General features: G+C 48.1%; 1 protein-coding gene across 1 annotated transcript; it reads right to left on the bottom strand.

The window, feature by feature from the left end:
• Nucleotides 1-6,836: 6,836 nt before the first annotated feature.
• On the bottom strand, nucleotides 6,837-23,486 carry LOC119250697 (allergen Bos d 2-like). The gene is made up of 7 exons (XM_037518343.1): nucleotides 23,382-23,486; nucleotides 11,205-11,344; nucleotides 9,777-9,844; nucleotides 8,830-8,937; nucleotides 7,796-7,900; nucleotides 7,584-7,613; nucleotides 6,837-6,969 (listed from the first exon to the last, which is right to left on the bottom strand). The coding sequence occupies exons 1-6, from the start codon at nucleotides 23,382-23,384 to the stop codon at nucleotides 7,597-7,599; spliced, it is 441 nt and encodes a 146-aa protein (XP_037374240.1). The 5' UTR covers nucleotides 23,385-23,486; the 3' UTR covers nucleotides 6,837-6,969; nucleotides 7,584-7,596.
• Between the last annotated feature and the right edge of the window lie 396 nt (nucleotides 23,487-23,882).

Raw genomic sequence — 23,882 nt, 5'->3', positions numbered from 1 at the left:
AAATCCGGTTTCCTCAGACTTTAGTTTTGGGGGACGGTGGTGATTCTTGCTTCAGTTCTCTTGCTTGTGATTTGTTATGTTTGGTTTTCTATTCCCCCCAATATTGTCTCAGATGATTTTGTAATTCTGAGGAGCTGTCATCTCCTCAAGGTTATTGACCTTGTTGCTGTGCGGACATTCATAGTAGTCTTCTGTGTCTCTGAATTTCTGTGGTGATGATCACAACCTCTCGTTCACCCCTAATCCCGTTTGAGTTTTCTCCCATCTTTTCATCGTGACCCTGGCCGGAGGCTTGTCTATTTTGGTTATTTTTTCAAAAAAACAGCTTTTGGTGTCACTGATCTTTTGCACTTTCTTCTGAACTTCCATTAACAGGATTTCTACTCTAATTTGCATTATTTCCTTCCTTCCGTCAGCTTTTGACATTGCTTGTCCTTCCTTTCCTATTTCTTCCAGGTGGGAAATGAGGGTATTTATTTGAGTTCACTCTTGTTTCTTGATGCAAGCCCATATTCTCTATACTGGCCTCTTAATACTGCCTGCACTATGTCCCCAAAGGGGTCAAGAATGCATAGGCTCATTACATGATGGGATACTACTCAGTCATCAAAAATGATAAATCCCTGCCATTTGCCGCAACATGGTTGGAGCTGCCAGGGTTGATGCCAAGGGACATACATCAGGAGGAAGATAACACCAGGTGGTGTCACTTGTATCCTGAATATAGACAAATAAAATGAAGGGAGTGATAGACCCCAATTCAAAAACTAAACCTTGAAAACTCATATAAAACGGAAGCACACCCATTTCATATCACAGAGGAATGCGTGCTCCATGTTACACACCTGGACTATGTACCTTTATATTGTGCATTCCTGGGGGCAACCTTCACACACACACGACATAAACGTGTTCTTTCCTTTCAGTTTTTATCTCTGTCCTCACCACTTGCAGGAATGATGGAGAGATTTGTTCTGGAAATTTCTCTGCATCTCCCTGTGCTATTAGGACAATGGAGGCTGTTTACACAGAACAGCATTTGCTTAATCATTTGAGCAGAAAATGCCACCACCTCACCCAAAAGTAACGTTCCTAGCTCTGTTTTCTTCCCCATTCCAGGAAGTTCCGTTTTTGAGGACACGTTTCCCCGGAAATTATGATATTAGGGCAGAGGTGAAAGCCAGTGGAAATCCTTATTATTGGTGGCTGACAGTGGGCTCTCCGCACATTTTTCTTTCCTGATGCCTCGGCTTATGCGAGAGCAGAAGTGCAGTGAAAAGGAAATTGAACACTACATTAAAAAGAATTCTGATATCTTGTTGTTGAGCTCAACAGGAGACACTGTTGCATTTACTTACTTTTTATTCAGGTGACACTGGTTTAGATCACTCTCTGATCTCTAGGTCGAGGGTCTCCCCCTGCAGGTGATGCGAGGTGACCACCTACCTGTCCACTGACTTACCTGCCTACCTAATTACCACTCACCTGAAAACTCCAAGGAACTTCTTGGTCTCTTTGACTTGCACAGCTGCCCCAGGCACACTGGACATACTGATATGTCGTCCATGGTAAATGGAGGTGAGAATCTGGGGAATCCACGGCTGTGGATAACCCTTCGTGTTTACATAAGTACTTTTGATGAACCGTTGATCAATGGAACCAGGTTTGTTATCACAAACTCCTCGGGGCTTTCAATATGTCAAGTGACATTGCAAGTCCCCGAGTAGGGCATGTGTGATGCAAGAGAGCTTTAAAAAAATTGGGCAGCAGAAACATTTTCTTACCGAGTATCTGGAGAGGTTGGTGTTCTGTAGACTGTGTTGAAGAAAATTTACAAACATGTATCCCGAGGGTCGTGGAGTGATGTTTCTCTGAGCATAATCCAATCTGCAATATTTCATCACTGTTTCCCTGTTGTTCTGTCTGGTTGTAGCTATGGAGATTTAATTGCTCGTTTTTAAAAGTCCTATTTTTTTATTGCAATAACATTGGTTTCCACCCCGCTGGTAGCCTCATATCAGATTTCTAGGACTTGTTTCGGTTTCAGTTTCCCCGTGTCTTCACTTTATTTCTCCATGTTCCATGATGAGTAAAATAATCCAGTATTTATCTTTATCCTTCTGACTTAATTCACTCAGCATCATCCCCTACAGGTTCATCCATGTTGGCACAAATGACAAGGCTTCACCTTTTTGATAGCTGTGTAGTATTCCGCGTGTGTGTGTGTGTGTGTGTGTGTGCGTGTGTGTGCGCGTGCAACCAATCTTTTTTATCCATTTATCTGTCCTTGGGCACTTAGGTGCTTCTATAGCTTGCAGTGTACACAGGAGTGCAGATGCCCCATTGGATGACTTAGCGCTCTTTGGGTAGAGACGTACATGTGCAATTGCTGAGAAAAAAGTGGCACTCTCTGAAACCTGGTGCTCACTGTCTTGAAGCTGTAGAATGCAGCCTCCTTTGTCCCTTTTTTTTGCAGCAAAAATGCATTTCTCTGCATCCAACACATGGACAGAAAAGGATCCTTTCCTCTGCTCATTGTACCAGCACCCCAGACGCCCACGCTATCCACGGAGCATAGACTGCAAAGCTGAGAATGTTGATGTGGAGACGCGTGGCCTCAGATCACTTCCAAACGCACCCTCTGGGCTGCACTCGGGATAACGTGATGTGACCCTGGGAGCCGGCAGGTGGGTGACGATTCTACCCTACGGGACTGGCCCCTGGAATCTACTCACTGGACACAGATTCTTATAGTTACAATTCCTACTTTTGAATTTTAGAAAGATCTACTTATATTCAGCTGAGTTACTTGGAGGAAAAAGTCACAACTACAGGTGACTTAGAAAGCCAGGTAAAAAGCTGTTGTAAAAATTCTTGCCAAAAAGATCGTAGTTTTCCCTACTAAGAACATTAAGGTAATATCAAAGATGGGAAATACTTAATGAGGTTAGATATTAAACCTAGAGTTCATCGTCTCTCTCGCGGGGACTTAGCCACTGTCAGGAAACAAAAATCTGCCTTCTCCAAGTATGTCTTTTTGGTGAAGCTGATTTATTGGGAAGGGCCAAGGCTGTTTACATGGAATCATCTCTGAGCCCTTGGAGGTGAGGCCTGAGGCACGTGGTGAGCTTCCCAGCTTCAGAGGCTCTCCCCCGGGTGCACAGGCCGTATGGGCCATGGGCGTGTCCTTACTAATCTGCTTGTGGGCCTGTTCCTCTTCTCAGTTTGTCCGATGCTAATTTATTTATTTATTTATTTTAACTAGCCCAGAAGAAACGTGGATGGGAAGGGGAAGTATCCCCCATAACCAACCCCCCCCCAGGTGCACCTTATAGTGTCATCGAGACAGGCCCTAATTAATCATAGCACTTGCAGAGCACCGTACTCCGGTATCCAGGGTCTACAAATGACTGCCAGGGAAAATCCATTGCTATTCAAATACAAACAAGAAATCACTAATTGAGTTAGCTGTTAGAACCTGTTAAATCAAATTGCAGGGGATGTTTATTAAAATGTATCAGTCTAGGCAACGTTTCACTTCCTTAGCTGTATTTCAGGGAAACAGAGAAAATGTAATCTCTGAGAATCTGAGGACTATGGATGGATATTTCTCTCATATCGGAGAGTTTAGAAAGTAAAGCTGAAGCTATTTACCGAATACACAGTGATGTCTTTTTAAGCTCTCCTTGCACATGCATGACGGGGCGTGCTCTTCCTTCTCATGGTCTCCTACCACAAGTATGGGGGGTGTGTTCTCTCGCAGACAGCCAAGGTGAGAGTGGGGCATTTGGTTGAAACTCACCCACGCCTTTTTTAGGCATCAAAGGAGCAGCCTGGCAGCCCCTGAGGGTTCCTGAAGCCCACGGTGAATTTTGGGGAATGTCCCTGCAGTGGTAATGAGGTTGTAAGAGTGCTTCCGCCGGCCATCTTGTCTCTCTTTGGGAGGGGAGTAATTCTGGCTTAAATATTTCTCCCTGAGGACCTCATTATTGGCAGTGACAGGACAGGGACAGCTAAATTCCATCAGCAGGTGATGGATTCTGAGTCCGGGGGGAGCTGATTGTGCCCTTTGGATCTTGAGCTTTCCTCCTCCTCCTCTGAAAAATTCCAGCAGCCCTCCAGCACCCCCCTGGTCTCTCTTAGGGTTCCTTCCCAAACACCCTACTTCCCACATCCTGCATCTTCTCTTCATTGGCTGGCAACTTCCTCTTATCAAATCTGAGCTACTTGCTGTCCTTCAATGCCTAATAACTATACTCTAGGGGAAAAAATGAGCTTCCCTTTCTGGAAAGAGCTATGCCTGGATGTGAGCTGGAGTATCTGTCTTAGGAGGCCTTGCTGGAGGACAGATGTGTTCTGTCTACTCTGTGGAATACTATTCAGCCAGGACAAAGGATGTCATGCAGGTGCTTTCAGCCAAATGGAGGGAGCTGAGAGAGTGCTGTGCCGTAAAGCGAGTCAGAATGAGAAAAACAAACAGTCGCCACCCATATGGAAGATACTTGGATAAAATAAAACACTCACCCCCACCAGCAATTAATTAGCACCACAAGGGTGGTGAGGTTAAGGTGTGGGAGAGGAAGAAGGAGGCAAAAGGGATAGTCTTCGGGGTATAAAAACACCATCAAATGAAATTAAACTGAAGGATAATACAAACAATAATACAATTTATAAAATCCTAACCGCATATTGTGGTGCTCCCTTCAAGCTACTGAAGATCAAGAGGCCAGTGACTTTTAAAGAAAATACCTGCGGAACACTCGCCCTCAGTTTTCTTGGCTGGATTCCAATCCCATGGACAGCACGCCCAACTTCTGACCGTTTTTTCCAAATTAATTTTATCCGTTTATCATTTTCCCTGACATGGTGAGTCCATATGTCCCCACGGGGTAGACTGCAGCGGACCAGCGCAGCGGTAGACTGGCAAAGCCGTCCCAGGGATGTGAAACTCGTGCAGGATGGTCAAGGATTCGGCACATAAATGACAGACAGACACACTTCAAGAGTGAAGATCTGAATGTAATTTGCTCAAATCATTACGCATATTTATACATTTTCAAAAGGCATTAGGTCACACAAAATTTATTTTCCCAGCATAACAATGTTTCTTGTTACCTAGGCATAGAACACAATTTTTTAGCTAATGGTTTACAAGTTGCTAAGCATATGTGTTTACAATACGTTTCCTGAAACTGATTTTTACATATATAGAAAAAGTCAGGTAAGAAAATAATATAATTATAGACAAGTTGCTAAGTTACTACTTATTCAGAAACAATGACTAACTGGTTAATGGTGAAACTGCTTTGTAGGTAATTCCGTGAGGCTTGTTTGTAGGCAGCGCTCTTAGCAGCCTTGTTTTCAAGCAAAGGAGGGGTTTTTTACTGCAGACTTATTACCTAGATTGGGCTTACAGCCATTTAGACATTTGCCTGAATTTAACACCAAAGATTTTCATGATGAAGCCCCTTGGGGACTGTGCCTGTCTTTGGTCGTCAGGAGTCACAGACATGAGGCTGGCCAGTGCCTTCTTTAGTCTGCCCCCGATCTTACCCGTCATTGACTGTCCAGTCCAGCGCACAGGGGAAGGGGGTCTTACTCACTCGGATGTGTCTGAGTGAAAGCCTCCCTCTTTCCAGTAAGTTCACTGGTGTTCAGCGGCAGAGGCTGCCGCAGTAGACGTTCTGCAAAACGGTCAGCTTTATTTTTTGTATTATTCTTAAGAATATTTTTATTTGATGGTGTTTTTATATCGCCCATCACCGTGGCGCATGGCAGGAAGGTCAGAGGAGACCCTGTGAGCTACAGGAGAAGCTGCCACCACCACCGTGCAGAACCCAGGGCTCCCTGTGTGGGTCCAGGGCCCAGACGACACCACAGCCGTATTTAGACAGGGGATGCGTGTCCTTACTCAGAGCTGGGCTAGTGCTCGGGGCTCGGCATCCGCTTTGTGAGCTCAAGCCATAAACCCCAGTCCCCTGGGGGTAAAAAACAAGGATTCTGCATCCCAGACTTTCCAGCCGGCCCTTGTCTTCAGGGCGACAAATAGACTTGAATTTCTTTTTGTCTGTGTCTGTGCTCGGTCACCCGGCAGCCCAGCCTGGCTCCCTTGGAACCTTCCTGACGCCCGCTGGACTGGGACAGGCTCCTGTCTTCCCCATGGAGGGGATTCTGAGCTTCCTGCCAGCGTGGGCCATAGAAACCACGGTTGCCATAGTGCGCTCGTGACAACCCAGCTATGCGCTTCACCATGGAGACGCCATTAATGTGTTTCATTCCTCTGGAGAGAGAAAAAAGGGACTCTTAACCCCAGGGGCTGGCACGATGCTTCCATCTCTGTGTCCCTGGGGAGCCGGACATGGCCTTCGGGCCTCGAGCTTCTGCTCCTCCTCTGCCGACCAAGTCCAACAGCCCTCGGGCCCCACTGACCCTCCTCAGGGGCCCTTCCCAAGCCCTTGCCCCACCTCCTGCACCTGCTTCCTTCCTCTGTTCAAAGTTGAGGCTCTTGCAGGCCTTTAGTGTCTGATCATTACACTCTGAGGAGAAATGGGCCCCCCTTTCTGGACCTGGCTGCCCCAGGGTGTGAGGGGGAAGGTCTGGCCCTGAACTGTGGCCTTTGGTCCTGCCATGCGACCATCCAAGCCCCGTTCCTGTCAGCCACCACACGCTCTGCCACGTGGCATGTGGATGTCTGCTCCAGACAGCTGAGGAGCAGAGGCATTCATGCCGACATTTCTGTGCATCGCAGGATGATACATTTACTCAGGGACGCTTGTTTCCTTGGGAATCACTTTATTTAATCATTTGAGAATCAAGAAATATCAAGTAGGGTAAGAAGGAAAAGCATGGTCTCTGCCCATGCAGTGGAAACTATGATTTAGAGGAAAAGACAATTTTATCTTCGTGTTGATGAGCCGGGGGCCTGGAGATGTTTGTGTTTCTCTTACCGATGGTGCCACCGTCTTCAAGCTGCGAAAAGAAAGAGAAACATTATCGAGTTGCCATTACTGATGTGGGGTTGGTGAAACAGGGGCAGAAGAGGTGAAAACAGTTGTCGGTGGGTACAGCACAGCAATTCTCATGGACAGCCCATTTGCCGGCACCTCCTCTGTGGGGCACACGTGTGTCATCCAGATGGAAGCATGTGAAAGGACACTCCACGTGCACATGCTCTGGGCTCACACCGTGGTGACCCCGTGCACAGGAACCCAGGCTCTTGAGGGAGCCGATTATACACTCTCAGCCCGTGTCCCTCACAACCTCTATACATCTAATCTCTAATTACGGAAGAGTTTTTCCTGCAGGAGGATTTGCTCCCACTGGCACAAGCAGGGTTCCTCATCTCTCAGGGTCCAGTGCCTCACCTGACCCCATTCCTGTAACCCCCACCTACTAGATCCCACTGTATGCTCCAGATAAGTGAATTTTTTTGATGACTTCAAACCACACCCTGATATCAGCCACTGTTTTCGCAAACTTTGAAGTCAAACTCTTTTCTTATTTTACTCTTAACACAGTAATCCTGGGAAGAAACACTTCTGTGGGCACTGAAAGTCATGATTTGCAGAGGGATGTGCACTCACCAAACTGATGCTCTTATTGAGGGCAGATGTCTGTGAAGGAGAGAGGACAGGAGACAGTGAGGTCATTGGCATTCTTGATTCTCTAAGAATAATTTTGTAGCTGCCTTTATTAGAGCTGATCATGTGCAATGGAAATTTGAAGTGAGGATCACAGTGGAATGATTCCATTTCAGATACATTTCACCCCGAAAGCCAGAATACAGTGACATTACCATTAGGGGGGATGTACTGGGCGTTTTGCGGTGAAATACCCCTTCTTTCACTCATTCTGTAGTAGGCATCAACCTGTTGATCCGTAAGGGTCTCCTGCTTCCGTGCTTTTTGTAGAAAAGAATCAGAAGAGATAGCCGTTAAAACACAAGATAATTCCCACAGTGTGGCCTGGGTTGGTGCCATTGTGTGATGATGAGCTCACCATCATCCCCCCGCCCCATCAATGCCGCTCAGTGAAGGGCACCCATATACTGCTGTCCAGATGGCGCCAGAGGTGGGGTTCACTGATGGAACATTTTATCACTTTCTAGCTCTGGGGACAGCTAAGAAAATGAAAGACTGTGTTTTGACCCCTACATCTGATACTGCCCTCCAAGGTGCATAGATTGTATGAGATGGTAGTACCTGACAGTTCAAAAGTCTATTTATTTATTTTCTACAATCCATTCTCACCTAATCTTCAATATCATAAGACAAATGGGCACAGGTCCTTGGAAACTCCCTTCAAGCCCCAGCACACAGGCTGAAAGGGAGAAACACAATTCCTTCCCCTTGTCCTTGTCATTCACTACCCAGCGCCCAAGTCATGTCAGAAGGACTCATCTGAAGTGTCTGTGGACTTCATGTGGTTTGTGTGTTTATCTGGTGAAGAAATGATTCACGTCTAAAACAGAGCCCTCAGATTTCTATAAAATAAAGTATTTGTGGTTGAGGTGAACACAGGGAAAGCTCGGAAGAGGTTCATCTGTTTGAGGGAAATATTCAACGTTGGACCCTACTTGCTAGAGCCGTGTGCAGCCTTGGATGGTACCTCACGGCCCACCCAGAAGTCCTGTGTGCCTCCTCTGGATAAGAGTGTTTCATTTTTAGAAACACATTCTGGCGGGTCACCTGGAGCAAGATGACCTTTCAAAATCCCAGACTCCATCAACACAAAATCCGAATCCTCAAGTGCTCAAACTAACACACATACACCTCCTCCTTTCCTTAGTAAAACTCTATATAATACTATGGTTTACCCCACAACACTTACCAAAAGCTTCCATTATTTCTGTAACACTATCACCGTTCACATTCTTAATGTATATAACCATAAAGTCCTTGGATACGTGAAGGAATTGGAAATAATTTTGGCCCGAGACTGTAAATAGAAAGCAATGAAAAATTCAAGAAAAGTAGCATCTTCCTATTTCCAGAGTGTGTGAGGGATGGAGAGAGAGACGCCAGCCATCCCAACATTCCAGGACATGAGGAGGATTTTCCTGAACGGGAACCATGTCTGAGAGATAGCACAGTCACAACAGCAGGGACTGCAGGCAAAGGAAGGGGCGGACTGTGAGGTCTACGTACTGGTTCCCAAGAGCTGATGACAAATTTTCAGGAATTCTGGGATTCATTTTTTTAAGTAGTATAGAAACTTACCAATGTTTTAAAAAAAATAATGAAATCCAAGATGAAGTCTTTTCATTCCCTACATTAAATGAGTCAGGAAGGATTGGTACTGATCAAGCTCTTGGAAAATATTAGACATTATTTTATGTAATTTTGTTATATTAGTTCCTAGTTCCACAGGTTCCTATTTCAAGAAGATGAACTTTCTGCATCAAGATTGGAACACTAGTGTTTCTTTTATGTAAAAACAAGCAATGTTGCAGCATTTTTCATTTCCTACATGAAATGAGTAAGGAGGGGTTGATATTGATCAAGCTCTTGGAAAATATTAAACATTATTTCATTATATTAGGTCCTAGTCCTGCAGATTGCTATTTCAAGAAGATGAACTTGCTGCATCTTTTGTGTAAAAACACACAATATTTAATCATTTGGCCACATGAGGTGTGAGCCAAGATTCCATTTGTACTTGGGAACAGAGGTGGTTTTAGAGGTGAACAGGGAGGTGTCTCGGACAGAGCTCAGACCAGTCATGTCCACACCTCTCATGCCCGAGAGTCATGCTCGTCTGAAAGGCCATGTACTCACAGTCTGTTGTGTAGATATCGTCGCTTGTCAGGGTTCCTACTACTGACAACAGCTGGCATTCAGGTGTCCTTAAAAAGGCCCAGAAAACATGCATGAGATCCGCCAAACATTTCAATGTCTTTTAATTGCTCAAAATACTAGATTTTCAAGCTTATTTACTCCTTCATTTCGCCTTACACTGCACATCATCCATACTCAGCACCTTTGGAGGCCACAGATTAGACAACTCTGTGCTGAGGTGTCCTGTGCCATAGGCGGTGGAAGGGCCTCCTGTGTCTCCACCTGCCAGCCAGTCCCCTGGTGGCCTTCAAGCACTTCCACGTAATGGCTGTGACGGAAGGAGACAGAACCTCCGCGCTCGGATGGTTGCTGCTCCATTTCCACCTTTATAAAGATTCCACCTTGTTTGTGTTCTCTGATCCACACACGGCTTCTCTGCCCCCGCCATAAGCCCTCCCTCTGTAAGCTACTTTTTCATCAGAGAAATCTTTAGCATTGAAATCCAAACAGAACTTGAAGTGAGAGACAACCATGTTGCTCTCCCACATCACCACCATACCCCCGTCTTACTTGTTTCTCCACTTTATATTTTTCTCTGATTTAGTTTAATTCTATTACCATTTCTACTGGTGGGCCAGTTCAAACTGTAGCATTTCATTTGTGAAATAAACTGATCCTCTACCTTTTTATTAACTTGTTGATTTCACCCAACCCCTTTCTCACGTATCCTGTTGCTAAAAGTCCCTCAAATTCGTAATTTGTATATGCTCTGCAGCAGAATGTACTTAGGACAGTGATAATTCAGCAGAACCAGAACTGTATCCACTCCTTACTTTCAATCCGACCCCTGTGCTAACTTACAACACAACAAATGGAAAATCAATCTTCTTGACTCATGAAACTCTCCAGACCAAGGCCTCTTGTTCTCACTTCGAGTATAGTCTTCTGTAATACAATCCTTTCCACATACATGGAGCGTGTCCTCCCTGAAAATCAACATCCCCTGAACTATTGATGGTTTTACTATATCCATTTTGCTATAAAAGCCATTTCTCTCATCCTGTGACTCTTGGTGTAAAACATTCCCCCAATGTCTGCTGATTAAATGCTCTCCCATGTGGGAAAATTTTCTGCATGTGATCCAGACTTTCCTCAAGCCTTTGTTAGTGGGATTTCTTAAAAAAAAAAAAAGAGATGTCTGTGAACCCTCTCTCTAATGACAAAATTCAAATGGAGCTGCTCACCCTCTACACGCTCCAGAAATATGGCACACGCTGGTCTGTGGACCAAGGCACCCCCCAAAACTCAGAGCACCATTTCTCCAGAAGAGCTCTGACTCTTACAATCTTGAACCTCAGATCTACAGGTTTGAGACTGAACTGCCTGTCCAAAGTCATGTCACTTAACATTTGGGCAGATTTTGCTTACTTGACATAAAAACTGACGGTGACTGCCTCGCATTTGGAGTCACAGGTGAATTCACGGACGTACACTCTGAGGGGGCCACCTTCATCTGTCATGCTCGCGTTCGTAGACACGATGTACTGCGTGCGCCATTCTCCGGAAATCTGAAAAGATTTCATGAGCAAAGTTGGTCAGTGTCTCTTGTTTTGACACCCACTGTATCTTTGACTGTCATTGACATCAATTAAAAAGAAATAAATTGAATAGTGTTGAGTGCTGTAGGGTCTGCCTTCTAGCGACTAACCTACAGGGAGTGAAATAAAGAGTAGGGTTCCAAAAGAAAGCGTGGGGTTGAGCTTTTTATCATCCCTCAAAGAATGTCACCGAAATATCATGCCAAAAAGTTATCATTTGGCATGTCAGTTTTATGTGTTTATTTATTAACCTACAACAGATAAAGTGGGGGTATATACAAAGCTGCAAGTTAGATGCATTGTTTTATACTTTCTATTCCTGCCCCACAGCCTTCTACCCATTTCACCCTGTCTGCCTCCCCCCTGACTTCACCTCAGAACCTTTTTTTCTTTTACTTGTACCCATTCATTTTGATAAATATTTTGCTTTAGCCAAATAATTGTCCACTATGCAAATGTCCACTATTTGTCTTTGTCATTGTGATTGTTTCCTCGGCATTGTTTCCTCCTACTCCTTCCTTTTTCTTGTGAATAACAACAACCCTTCATTGTTCATGACTGAATAATATTCCACTGTATGCCCAGACCTCATCTTCTTGACCCAACCCCCCTTCCATGGGCACTCCTGCTGCTTCCTTACCTGAGCTGTTTTATATAGTGTTGCAGTAACCATCTCAGAGCAGATAATACTGACTTAATCATTTTCCTTATTCACATAGATGCCCAAGTGTGGGTGAACTGGATCAAGTTATTTCCAATTTTCCCTTGTTTTGGGAAAATCCAGAGCAGTTTACCCTGTTTCTGTTCCCACTAACATCATAGATGACTGTTTTATGCTCGTAGATGCAGAATCCAAGGTTATGTAAAATCTGATGCATTCTTGCTAACGGACACATCACACACACATGCACACACACACACAGCAGCAGCATCGCCCCCATCAGGAGGTCCCTGGTACCTGAGAGACATGTTTGGCATATGTCAGACCAAAGACTAGAGTCAGCAGCAGCAACTTCATCTTCATGCTGGCTTTTCGTCCTTCTTCTGGAGAAGCAAGCGTGTGAAGTATAAAGAGACTCTGGACATGTGCACTTTTATACCGTTGGCCTGTGGGTGGATTATTGGTCTTATTGCATCACATCAGCAAGGAATCCATGGCTTGGAGTCACGCGATCTTGGCGGTCATGTCTTATCCTGGAAGCCGTGATGGACATGGGTGTGGAGTATCATTTCAATAATGAGATTAGTTTCAAGTGATGCAGAAGTTGATGAAGATGTGTGATCTTTTGAGGAGGTGCAGAGCACTCTGTAGATGAGGTTTTTCAAGGACAGTTAATATTTGCTTTCTCTTATGTGCTGAGTTCCAAGTGGGATCAACATTTCAACCCCTGTATCTCCTCTCCCGTAGTATTTATTTAACTCTCAGTATGTTTAAACTTATCTTCATAAAACAAAGATGTCCCTGGGCAGCTTAAAAAATAATTGCAAACATGGCGGCTCTGCCGCGAATCCATTTTCAAGGACCCATCCTCATGGACACTAAATGAAATATCAATAACAAATATAGAACTGGAATTGTGATTAGATTTAAATACAAGTTATCAAAATGTTTTGAAAAAGTCTAAATTCTCATGTTTTACCGTATTGAGAATCCTTGTCAAATCCATCTCTAAAATTTCACATCTCCACGGGTGTAGACCCTGCTCTTATGACAATTGATGAGGCTCCTGCATTACCTGGAGCTCCGGAGTGAGACTCAAGTTCTTCCACTCACTAGTTCGTCCACTCGCTAGTGTGGACGTACTAGCCGGTCCAGACCCAAGAAACCATGGCAACAAATCACAAACCTCTTGGCCTTGGGCAATTGTTTTAGGGTTCTATTGTTAATTTTTATTTATTTTTCACGAGGCAGCATTGGTCTCCATCAGTGCTTGGATGTTGGAGTTTTGCAAGTACAGGTGTTGTCACTGCCAAGTGTTGTCAGCACCCACAGCCAACACCAAAGCACCCACATGCACCCCACAATTGTTTGGGCTCCCTCCACAGTCCTCTCTCCCCCGCATCCTGTGTACTATCGAATCAGGACTCTACTGGCCTGACTCTGACGCGGCATCATGAATAAAGATGAAGTGGGTGAAGAGCAATCCAACTAGGAACCTACACATATCGAGACCAAACCGCACCTGGGTCACTCAGGTGAGCTCCATCACTATAGCTGAACTGAACAATCTCAGAAAAGGTATAAAAATATCCTCAAAGCGGCACGAAATTCAAATAGATTGGGTGTTGGACAGACATAAGGCTGTGAAAATGACCAGCTCCATTTGTGCAATAGTGCTGTCTTGCTTCTGTCCTCTCCGCTCTTGATGCTGAGATTTCTGTTTCTCTTTGTTTCTCATCTTCCCATCGACGGTGCCCTGAGTCATCTGGCAAACGACTCTGATTTCCCAGCTCGCCATGTCCTATCATGTCCTCTCAGTCCCCTCCCCGGATTGGACAGTTGAATAGGGGCTGAATCGTTATCAATATAATGTCCCGCCCACCCTCAAGCCCCTTGCCCTTCGAGGTCCCCTGAGTTTTCCCCATTTTTCTGTTGCTGCCCCCCACCCGGCTTCCCTTGAAATCTCCTGAGGTCCTGCCCTCTTGGGACCGTCACTCTAACTGTCAATCCAGGGAAAATTAAAGCCATTATTCTTAGAGGTTATTGCAGGAGGTTGCTCTTTTGATCTTGCTAATCCTCTTATTTTCAAGGAAGTCCTGTGACCTCGCATGCATGACTCCCTTTAACATCGCTCCAATGTGACCTTGAGAAGGATCCATACAAAGCAGTGTCCTCACGTGCATGTGCCTTGGAGCCCACGGGTGATGGAAGGCTGCCAGGGAGACTTTCCTCTTTTCCCACCTCAAATTTTTGTCCCAGTACCTGCAACTGTAAATCCTGTCTCTCCAGGTCACAGGATCTTGGACCCTCTGTGTTTCTGTGTCCTCTGTGACGGCTGTTTCCTGATTAGTGGGCCTCAGCAACTCCCTGCATAGCCAACAGAAGCCTTTCGCCCAGGTCACCAGAAATACCATTTTCCCTCCGTGACGCCCCACAGTGCTGGTGGTCCAAGCCCTAGTTGGCGAGCCCCACAGTCCCTGCTTGGAGTGACATTCCTGGAGCCTCTCCATCCAACAGCAGCTCCCATCATGGTGTTCAGAGCAGGCTGCAGTGGGATTGGCCGAGAAGCTGGTTTAAGCCAGTGTTCAGAGCTGCAGCTGTGACTGAGCACTTGTCGCAGGAGGCCCGGACATGTCCCTGCCTCTGCTCTGAAAGCCACACTTTCAAGGTGTCTACACAGTTTGCCCTAAGAGTGTTGTATCACACTGGTAGATACTATCAGAGCGAGACATCCTCAAGTCCATGTGTTGCCAAACACCTCACGTTGCCCAGGACATCCCTCCAGCAGCCAGAGCACACCCAACAATCCATCCCTGGATGTGCGGCCTCTGCCTTGCAGCCTGACTGCTTTCCCAGCCCCGCCGCTGTGGAGGGAATCACTGGCTGTGCTGGGGGTTCTTCGTGGCGTAGGCAAGTTGGGTGACACTACTCTCGGCCGGCCCATTTCCCTGTAAATCTTGACTCCAAAGCCACGTCCGAGTGTGGATAAACTATGCATCCAGGGACAGGGTCTGCGCCAGCACTGGGGAGGGGCACCCAGCCCTTGAGGCATAACTGTGCTGTGTCAGCTGGGGGAACAAGGGGATTTTGTAGCCGAGACACGTGAAGAGCAGAACGGTAGGCATGATGGACTGCTGAGCTCATGATGGCCTGCTGAGCCCATACTGTGTGGTTGTATGAGATGGGGCAAAGGCATGCACTTGCTATCCTGGACGTAACCCCCAAAGGAACAGGAAAACCCTACAAAGCAGAGTCCCAGGAGGCACCCCAAGCAAGCCTTGCAAGGGTGCCTCTCTCATCTGACCTGGCAGAGGGCCGCCATTTTCCCGTTAATGTCACAGTGTTTACAAAAACTCTCCAAGAGTTCCAAGGACGCATGCAGGGGCCGATCAGCCAGTGTGAGCAGAGTCACTCTGCACCTCTCAAATGTCATCACTGGAAGTCCTCACCTGGTGAGGCTTCCGGTCAACCTGTTCCTCCACTGAGAATCCCTCAACCACCCACACATCAGACACATCCATGACCTCCCCGATCCTTCAGGAAGCTTGTAGGCACAGACAAAGATCTGGAAGGGAGTCAGGTCGTCTGAACGCCAGCCAAGGCAGCTCCCAAGAACTTTCCATGTTTACCTTTGCTTTTGATTGTCTGCCATTTTCAGTTGGCTGCTGTTTGTTTTCTGCTTTAACTTCAGTTTGCATATTTGTTTTAATAAATGACAGGCACTGTGATTCTCGGTGATATTTCACTCACCAGCCTCCGGACATAATCCTTTATCAAAATGTTTATTTTGCATTAAGTAGGGATTTTCCCCACTCTTTCCACCTTGCAGTTGCCTGAGCTCTTGCCTAGATTACCCAGGGCCATGTTTGACTCAGTAGCCACGTGAGACTGTCCCTTCTCAAGCATAAGACCCAGCAGTGGAACAGGTCGCAGTTTTCTGCAGAACGGCTTGGTTTTTCTCATCTCACAGGAAAGTGCTAGACAGTGCAGACTGTCCTGTAGCTTGTCAGCTTTTACCCCGCACACCTCTGGCCTGCAGTGCAGCTCTTGCATGCATCAATAAACCTCTCTAAAAAAAAAAAAAAAAACTAAATAGTGATTTTTGTGGGTCCAAAAATGACTATAACATTCAAGTAAGGGTAATAGTGATTGATTTTGAATGGATAAAGTTAAATCTTTCTTTTTTTTAAATAAAAATTTATTTATACAAGAACTGGGGTGCAGGCCAGAGGTGTGAGGGGTGAGAGGATTCTTCAGAGACAGGGTAGGGAGCAGAACAGGTGGATCTACTGAAATCCTCTGCTGAGGGGAGCACCGGGGAGTCAGGAGGGGTCTGCTGTGCCCTGTGGGATCAGCTCCCTGGCCAGGGATCGAACCTGCACTGCAGAGGCTGCGGACAGCTTCACAGCACTGCGCTCAACCCCTGCACCGCAAGGGAGGCCCCTGGAGTTAAATCTTTCTACGTCTTGAATGGGGAGAGTTTTCTGGGCAAAAAGTGTGTTTGCCAGGGATGATGGGTGAGTTCCACAGTAGCAGACCCATCACAGCAGGGGAGGGAGGCTCGTAAAGGGTCGACCAGTCATATCCACCATCTTAGCTGAGCGGAGGCAGCTGCCTCACTGTTGAGATGATTTTTTCTCCTCCAGAACCTACACCCTTTCCCATCCCAGTGGGCCTCATGCCAGGTATCCATGAAAAGTCTATTGAAGTCCACTTTGGGGCCCAGATTCAACAGGAGCAGAATAGAGCTGGGCCTCAGTGGGGCTCACGCATCCTGACTCAGCAGCCGACTCCTGTGGGGACGGGGTGTGCAGGCTGAACCCACCCTTTGAAGGAAGAACACGGGGAGGGAAGAACTTGGACACCCCGTCCAAGCTCCACAGTGTCCAGGGCCAGATGACCTGGTGAGAACCTCTCGCATGACTCAGCAGGTCTCAGAAAATCCTCTTCACGTTCCTGCTCCTCGTTCCGAATCACTGCACATCTCCAGGGCAGCCTCTGAGCCACAACATGCAGACCTACTGCCTTCCTGCACCCTCGGGCTCGTCCTGTGACCTGCAGATTATCCTGCGCCACACAGCACCCTGCCAGAAAACAGCCTCAGAGTGGGGGCTGCTCTTTGAAAGCTCGCTGCAGAGACAAGATGTGTTTTGGGGACGAGTTTTGTCCCCAATTTCATTGCTTAAACCTCCCCCTGCCTTTTAAGAATTCTTCAGAAATGCTGTTTGGACCTTGCTGATACCTCCAACATTTTTTGTTCATACCTCTCTTTAAATGGTAATTCACACAGTGGCTGAAATCCTCGCTTGGCAAGCCCAAAACAGACTCTATTTCCTTGTTTCCTTCACTTGGAAGCTGCATTCTGGGGACCGTCTTCCATGCATAAAATAGACTTACACATTCTGCACAAGTTAGAGAAAAAAGCTCCCCATATATTGGAGAATCCCCCCATGAAAAGAGTTCATTAAAGCATGGCTTTTTTTTTGACTGCTTCGGAAATGGGTGATTTTGGAAAGAACCGAGCGGAAGGCATGCCTTGGAGCGCATTTCCGTGTCCCGCTGGAAAGAGGACAGCAGTGGATTGAAATTCTAATAAACTTAACCTAATCAATATTTTAAAGACTGAACCCCAGGAAACAGGGACCGTGTTCCGTCGGCTTTGCCTAATAGAGCCTCTCACGACTCACAGGCTGGAGAGAAATACAGAGAAGATAAGGAAGCCCATGTTGCAAGTCTGCCCTAAACACTCGACTGGCTTTGGGCCAAGATATATTTCTCGAGGGCCGGCAGGTGGCCAGAAGGATGTCATGATTGTCGGCCTTTTCTTTTCTGGGTTCATCTATGCAACTGTGGGGTGCGGGGTGAGGACTCAATGCCCCAGCATCCGCCGAGCGCCCGAGGTGGGCAGCTGAGTTGAACACCCCGTCCGTCTTCATCTGTATGCAGCCAAGAGGCAGCCAAGAGGCAGCCAAGAGGCAGCTCCTGCATGACATGTTCATACACATCAGCTTGACGAAAGCAACTCTCAGGTGCTGATGGTGAAACACAGATCTGGGTGGGTGACCCGTGGGCGCCCCCCGCACCTGCCCACGAAGCCCGTGATGCCAGACGTGTCTGACCCGCGTTGATTGCAGAGTCACTGATAATCAGCCGATTGATCCAGAAGAGCCGCCTCTCGGGAGTCCAGGGCCCTCTGTGGTGTCCCTCCATTGGCCAGGTGGGTGGGACATGAGAACACAGCCGTGTTTCCACTCCATGGCCCAACTGTGCAGACCTCGGTCTAGGAATTGGACACGATCACCGTGAGTGACCATGCCATCCGTGGTCTGACACGCCCTACCCAAACTCTAGAGACAGTATTTCTTGGGGGAGCCGTTTCCAAAATGACATCATGCCGAGCATGCAGCCTCAGAGGTCGCCTCGGGGGACAGTCACCGAAGCTCCAATTGAAATAGTTTTCACCACATGTCCTCATTCACACAGTGGCGGGGAATTTAGCCAGTCGTTGGCTGTCCTCGAGCACAGTGAGAATAAATCACCCCTCACCCACGCCCTGGATGACTGGGGGACATGCTTTTCTCCTACCCAACGGGTGGCCTTTCAGGAGGCAACCAAGCTGAGGCCTCTGTTGCAACGCCCAGTCATTTGAGAAGGAAGAAAAAGGTCGGTGCTGTGGGCAGCATTGCCACTCCTGCTGTGCTAGTACTGGGTACCCCATGTTTATGAGCAGAAACCCCCCGAGCAGCCTCATATTTCACATTCACGGGGGGGGGGTTAATGGAGCCCTGAGCATCCGTGAACAGTTTTCTTCAGACCGTCTGTGGTGTCTTGAGCAGCACGAGGCTCCTGGTGAGTGGCCTTCTCCGCCGCTCACCTTTAGGATCCTGTCTCTGTCCCCAAACCCATTGAGAGATCCCTGCGGGTCTGCTTTATTTAGGATGCCGGGAGCTCGGGACATAAATCTGTCGCCCTTGTCTTTCATTTCCAGGAAAGACATAATTTCTCATGCGTGGTCCGCTTGCCATGTTGACACACGTTCCTGGAAGTCACAAGTTGCTCTTGGCCTGGGCTTTAATTGCTTTCCTGTTTCCTCCGTCATATTCGTAGCTTTTTTTCTGGTCTTGGTGATGAGCTGCTTGGGCTTAATCTCAAATGTGCCAACCCCGTTCCCTCTGTCCATCCATAAAATGCTGCTGACCGTTATTAACTTCGTTCCCTGCCAAATTCTACCCGCCTGCCGAGTTGGGCTGGGGCACGAGCATGCACCTGTTCTCATAATTTCTCTGCAGCTCCGTTTTTGCTTCCAGAATGTCTCCTTTGCCAGTGGAACACCCCCACTTAGCCCCAAGCTCACTCGAACCATGCCGACCTCAGCCTCCAAGATGCCCATTTTGCCACCGTTCTGTGCCCCCGGTGCTGAGGTGGATTTGCGTTTGTCTGTCCAGACCATTCAGCCCAATGCCGACCGTGGAAATGGGATTCCCTCCATCGATGCAGCGGTTTCTGTGAGACACTTTCACGTCGCTGAGAACAGAGCTGCAGAGTTGAACCCCTTCCGTGCTCTCGTAAAGCGTCCACAACTACATCCCGTTGCTACCTGTATCTCTACAGGTTGCTTGATGCTGTTATGATGCAATGTTTTTCTAGGTTGCAACCCCCGAAGGCTCCAGTTCCCTTGGACACCCCTTCTTTTGTATTCACTTAGCGATCTTGGTGTTTTTAGAGAAAATGTTGCATTTAAAACTGACATTCTGCAGGAGAAAAATAACAAAACACAAAATAAAGTAAGAAGGGCATTCTCTAAGGCCCTCGAGACATCTACACTCAGGTCCTTCATGCTCAGACCCACACGTCTCAGCTCCTTTCCTTCCTCCGGCTCTGCAGCTCCGCTGGGCACCTGCCCCTGGGCTTCCCAATGAGTCCCGCCCAGGCTGAGACCCTCGGGGGTGCTCTGTGTCCAGCCATGCGCCTCCAAGTCTCTGCAAAGTGATGTCTCAACACCTGGAGCCACCCGGGCACAGACAGGCACAGCTGGGGCCGCATTTGCTGCAGGTTGCAGTGCAGGCGGAGCTCAGGAGGGAGCACAGAGCTGCCAGGGGGCCGTGCCTTGTGTGTCCACCCAGCGTCCCTCCATCCCTGCTCAGATCGCACAGGAAATGCACATGTGCTGCTCCAGGCCTGCATTCCTCCTCACGTGGCTTTCCTGCCCCCACTTTGCTCCCCCAGCAAACGCTGCTCACAAGACGGGTGTTGTGTGCACATGCATCTGATTGCAGCGCAGAGGCTGCCAAGCGGCAGGGACTGGGGTCAGAGGGAAGGGCCACGGCATAGGGTGAGGGATGTGGGGCCTCCATCACCTCGGCTGTCCCCTCAGGGTGTCGGGAAGTGATTACTGTCCTCTGGTGAGCACTGCGGGAAACCCCCGTAACACAGATGTGCCGCCGAAGCTGGAGCCAGTGAAGACATGACTGGGTGTGCAAGGACGCAGCCCAGGACATCGACATTGGGACACAGGGGACATTGAATACCAGGCGTCTGGGGCACCCCAGGCAGGAGAGGGTGAGATTCAAGGGTCAAAGCAGAAAGGGAGTTTGCAGAAGCTGCGTGTTTTCCTGCAGGACACGGCACCAGGGAGGCCAATGTCCACGTGACACATGCCGGGGCTTCCTGGCGAAGCTTCCATCCTGGGGACGACACCGTGGGGCTTACAGTTGCGATTTCACCTAAATTCTACTTTCCAGGTTTACTTTATTTGCTCACATGACTCTGGCCATACGTGTTGATGCTCAGAGAGAAATAGGAACCAGCGTTTCTGGATGGAGTAAAAGATGGTGGAATCAAGGTGCCCACCCTGGTCTCCTTGCTCCATGAGGATGGTGGAGAGAAACGAAGAGCCAGGGGTGGGGGTGTCCCATCCAACAGCCGAGCGTGTGTCACTGTCACCAAGATAAGAGGGAGAGGGCCTCCCCGGTGGTGCAGCGGTTGAGCGCTGGGTTGGGAAGCTGCCCGCAGCCTCTGTGGCCCCGGTTCGATCCCCGGCTGCTCCCCGGCCACCGGAGGAGGGTCCCACATGGTGCACAGACCTCTCCTGCCGCCCGCTGCTCCCCTCAGCAGTGTACTTCAGTCCTTCTGCCTGCTCTGCTCCCTGCTCTGGCTCTGGTGAATTCTCTCACCCTCCTGTGCTTCTGACTGTACCCAGTGCATGTATAAACAAAACAAACAAATAAATAAATAAGTAAAGCATGCCTCTATAAAAAAAAAAAAAAAGATAAGAGGGAGAAGCGGGTCGTGTGTGAACCCCTCACCATAGTGGGAGTGTCCGTGGCATTATTTAAAGACACATGGTGATCAATGCAGGTGATGTTTTATCCAACACAACGCCAATCCATAAAAATGGCATGATCCCAAAGAATCAAAAGCAAAGCCTGATGAATGACATGCCACCTACTGGAAACGTGATTTATAACCCGCAGCAGGTCACACACAAGACTGATAAGAGATCAGCGGGCGGGGAGTACACACAGGATCCTTGCACGTAGCTGTGCACATGCCAGGGAGGTATTCCTAGGGAAACATGGGCAAGAATAGAGATGTTGTGTCAAGGGGAAACAACTGATTTTCCAAGAAGACATAAATATCTTAAGTGGGTGCTGGGGGCATCCGTGGTGTTGCAGGGGTGAGTCTCCACACTATGAAGCTATCTGCAACCTCTGCAGCCTGAGTTTGATTCCTGGCCAGGGAGCTACCCATATGGTGCAGCAGACCTCTCCTGTCTCCCCGCTGCTCCCTTCAGCAGCGATTTCAGTAGATCTGCCTGTTCTGCTCGCCACTCTGTCTCTGGTGAGTCATCTCAACCCCCACAACTCTGTCCTGCACCCCAGTTCTTGCATGCATCGATAAATAAATCTTTTAAAAAATTCCTAAGTGTGTGTGTGTGTGTGCCCAAAAGCAGAGCGTGGGTAAAAAGTCTCCCCAAAACTATAAACTGCCAGATGAATCTCTAATTATATTTGGAGATGTCTACATCACTGGCTCAACAATGAACCGAACCAAAAGGTAAACAACCAATAAGGTATAGGTTCTCAAGAACCTGGTTAATGTGTTCCCCGGGTTGACCTTTCTGAAACCTCACACAGGAGCTGAAGGGCACACACTCTCTCCACGTCCCAATGGATACTGCTCCAGAGAGAGCGAGCTCTGGGCCATCAGAAAGACGATTAAATAGAAATCCATACAAGGGATTATCGCAAACCACTTAAAAATCACCTGAAAAATGGGATTTTGAGCCTGACACAAAATCGAACCTCCTTGAAGAACAAGCACCCTCGGAGGCCATCTTGGAAAGACAGCCCCCGTGTGTCCCCCACAGAAGAAAGTCCCTACCACACTGGATCTTTGGGGCTCATTTGCTGACAAGGTGGGCGATGTTTGATGACGACTGAACGGTCTGGTGCATGTTTCCCACTGACACGCAGCAGAGCTCCATGCACAACAACTGTCTAATGAGTCTCCTCACTGCTGTCAGTGACTCCATCGCTATCCTGACACCATTTCTTAACAGACTTGATGGAAAAGTCGCGTCTGATTAGCATCTCCACAACCGAGCAGTCATTCATGCCATAACGGGAATTTAGACTTTTCCATGGGGAGACAGAAGATAAACAGCGTGAGTGAGAAGCAAGTGCATAAAGTGACCAGTGGTGATGTGGCTTAGAGAAAAATCATAGCAAAGGCGGAGTCTGTATCCACATCCATGTTAGTTCATGTCACTCCAGTGAAAAAGTGAGAAGTTCTATTTTGCGAAGCCAAGGGACCTGCTGTGGGTATTTGAAGCAATCGTCATGGTTAGGTGTGATGTAGGGGTGCCCAGGGACCCCAAACTGTTAAGGGGTACAGCCTGAAAGGGCTTAGCCCACAGTCCTAACAACAGCTTCCCAGTAAACTCCCCCAAACAGCTCATCTCCTTGTGGGGAAGTGCCCAGACGAACACGGTTGTCCTCAAGCTTAGGTCTTGAGGCTTGAAAGCTTCCCCCACGTCTAAGGGTCCTTCTGGGGGGACCCACAGGACAGGGGCAGAGGGTCCAGGCAGGGCTGGGAGGATGGCGCACACCCAACTGAAGCTAATGGTGGCCACTGTCACCTCCCATGCTCCCTCCCTCGTGTGTCTCTCCCAAGCTTCTCCACCTGTCTCTCCCCCATATCTCCTGCAGTCCCCTCTCTGCGAGCACTGGGGGCCAGCTGCACCACTGAAGCAACAAGACAGCCCTGCTCCCCTTCCCTGAGGTGCTCCTGGCTGCTCCCTCCACCCCATCTCCCACTCGCTGCCCTGCTCGGGAGCTCTCATACCATTGTCCCTGGAAAGGGTCAGCTGCCTGACTCTATATGAAAAGTGTCCAGCCACATGGACAAGTTCAGCGATGGAGACAGTAAACCCCGGTTGCTAAGGGCTGGTGGGAGGGGATCTGTGTGATGTCATAATAATGGATCCGGGTCACCCCTTGCTGTGAGCCACAGGAGGTAGCTCCTCAGTGAATTGTCTGAACTCTGGGGCAGGGCAGGGACATGCCAGCTCAGTCCCACAGGGATGAGAAATGCACCCCGTGGGGGGACGCTGAGGTAGGGATGGTCGTGTCTAGGTGGGGGGTAGATGGGAATCTTTGCCCGACTCTTGAATTGGATGTGAAGCTAAACCAGCTTAAAAATAATATTGCACTCTTGTAAAGACTTCTCCGTCAGCCTGTGGCTGCAGGTCCTTCCCCTAACAGAGTTGGCTCTAACTTGAGAACTCAAGTCATTTCCGAGGAGGGTGTGTAGAGGGAAAAAGGGGAAAGAAAGACAATTTAAGGG

Source organism: Talpa occidentalis, unplaced genomic scaffold (genome assembly GCF_014898055.3).
Source record: "Talpa occidentalis isolate TD23 unplaced genomic scaffold, MPIMG_talOcc4v2.1 talOcc4.18, whole genome shotgun sequence".
Lineage (NCBI taxonomy): Eukaryota > Metazoa > Chordata > Mammalia > Eulipotyphla > Talpidae > Talpa > Talpa occidentalis.
This window is presented reverse-complemented; position numbering and strand designations above follow the sequence as displayed.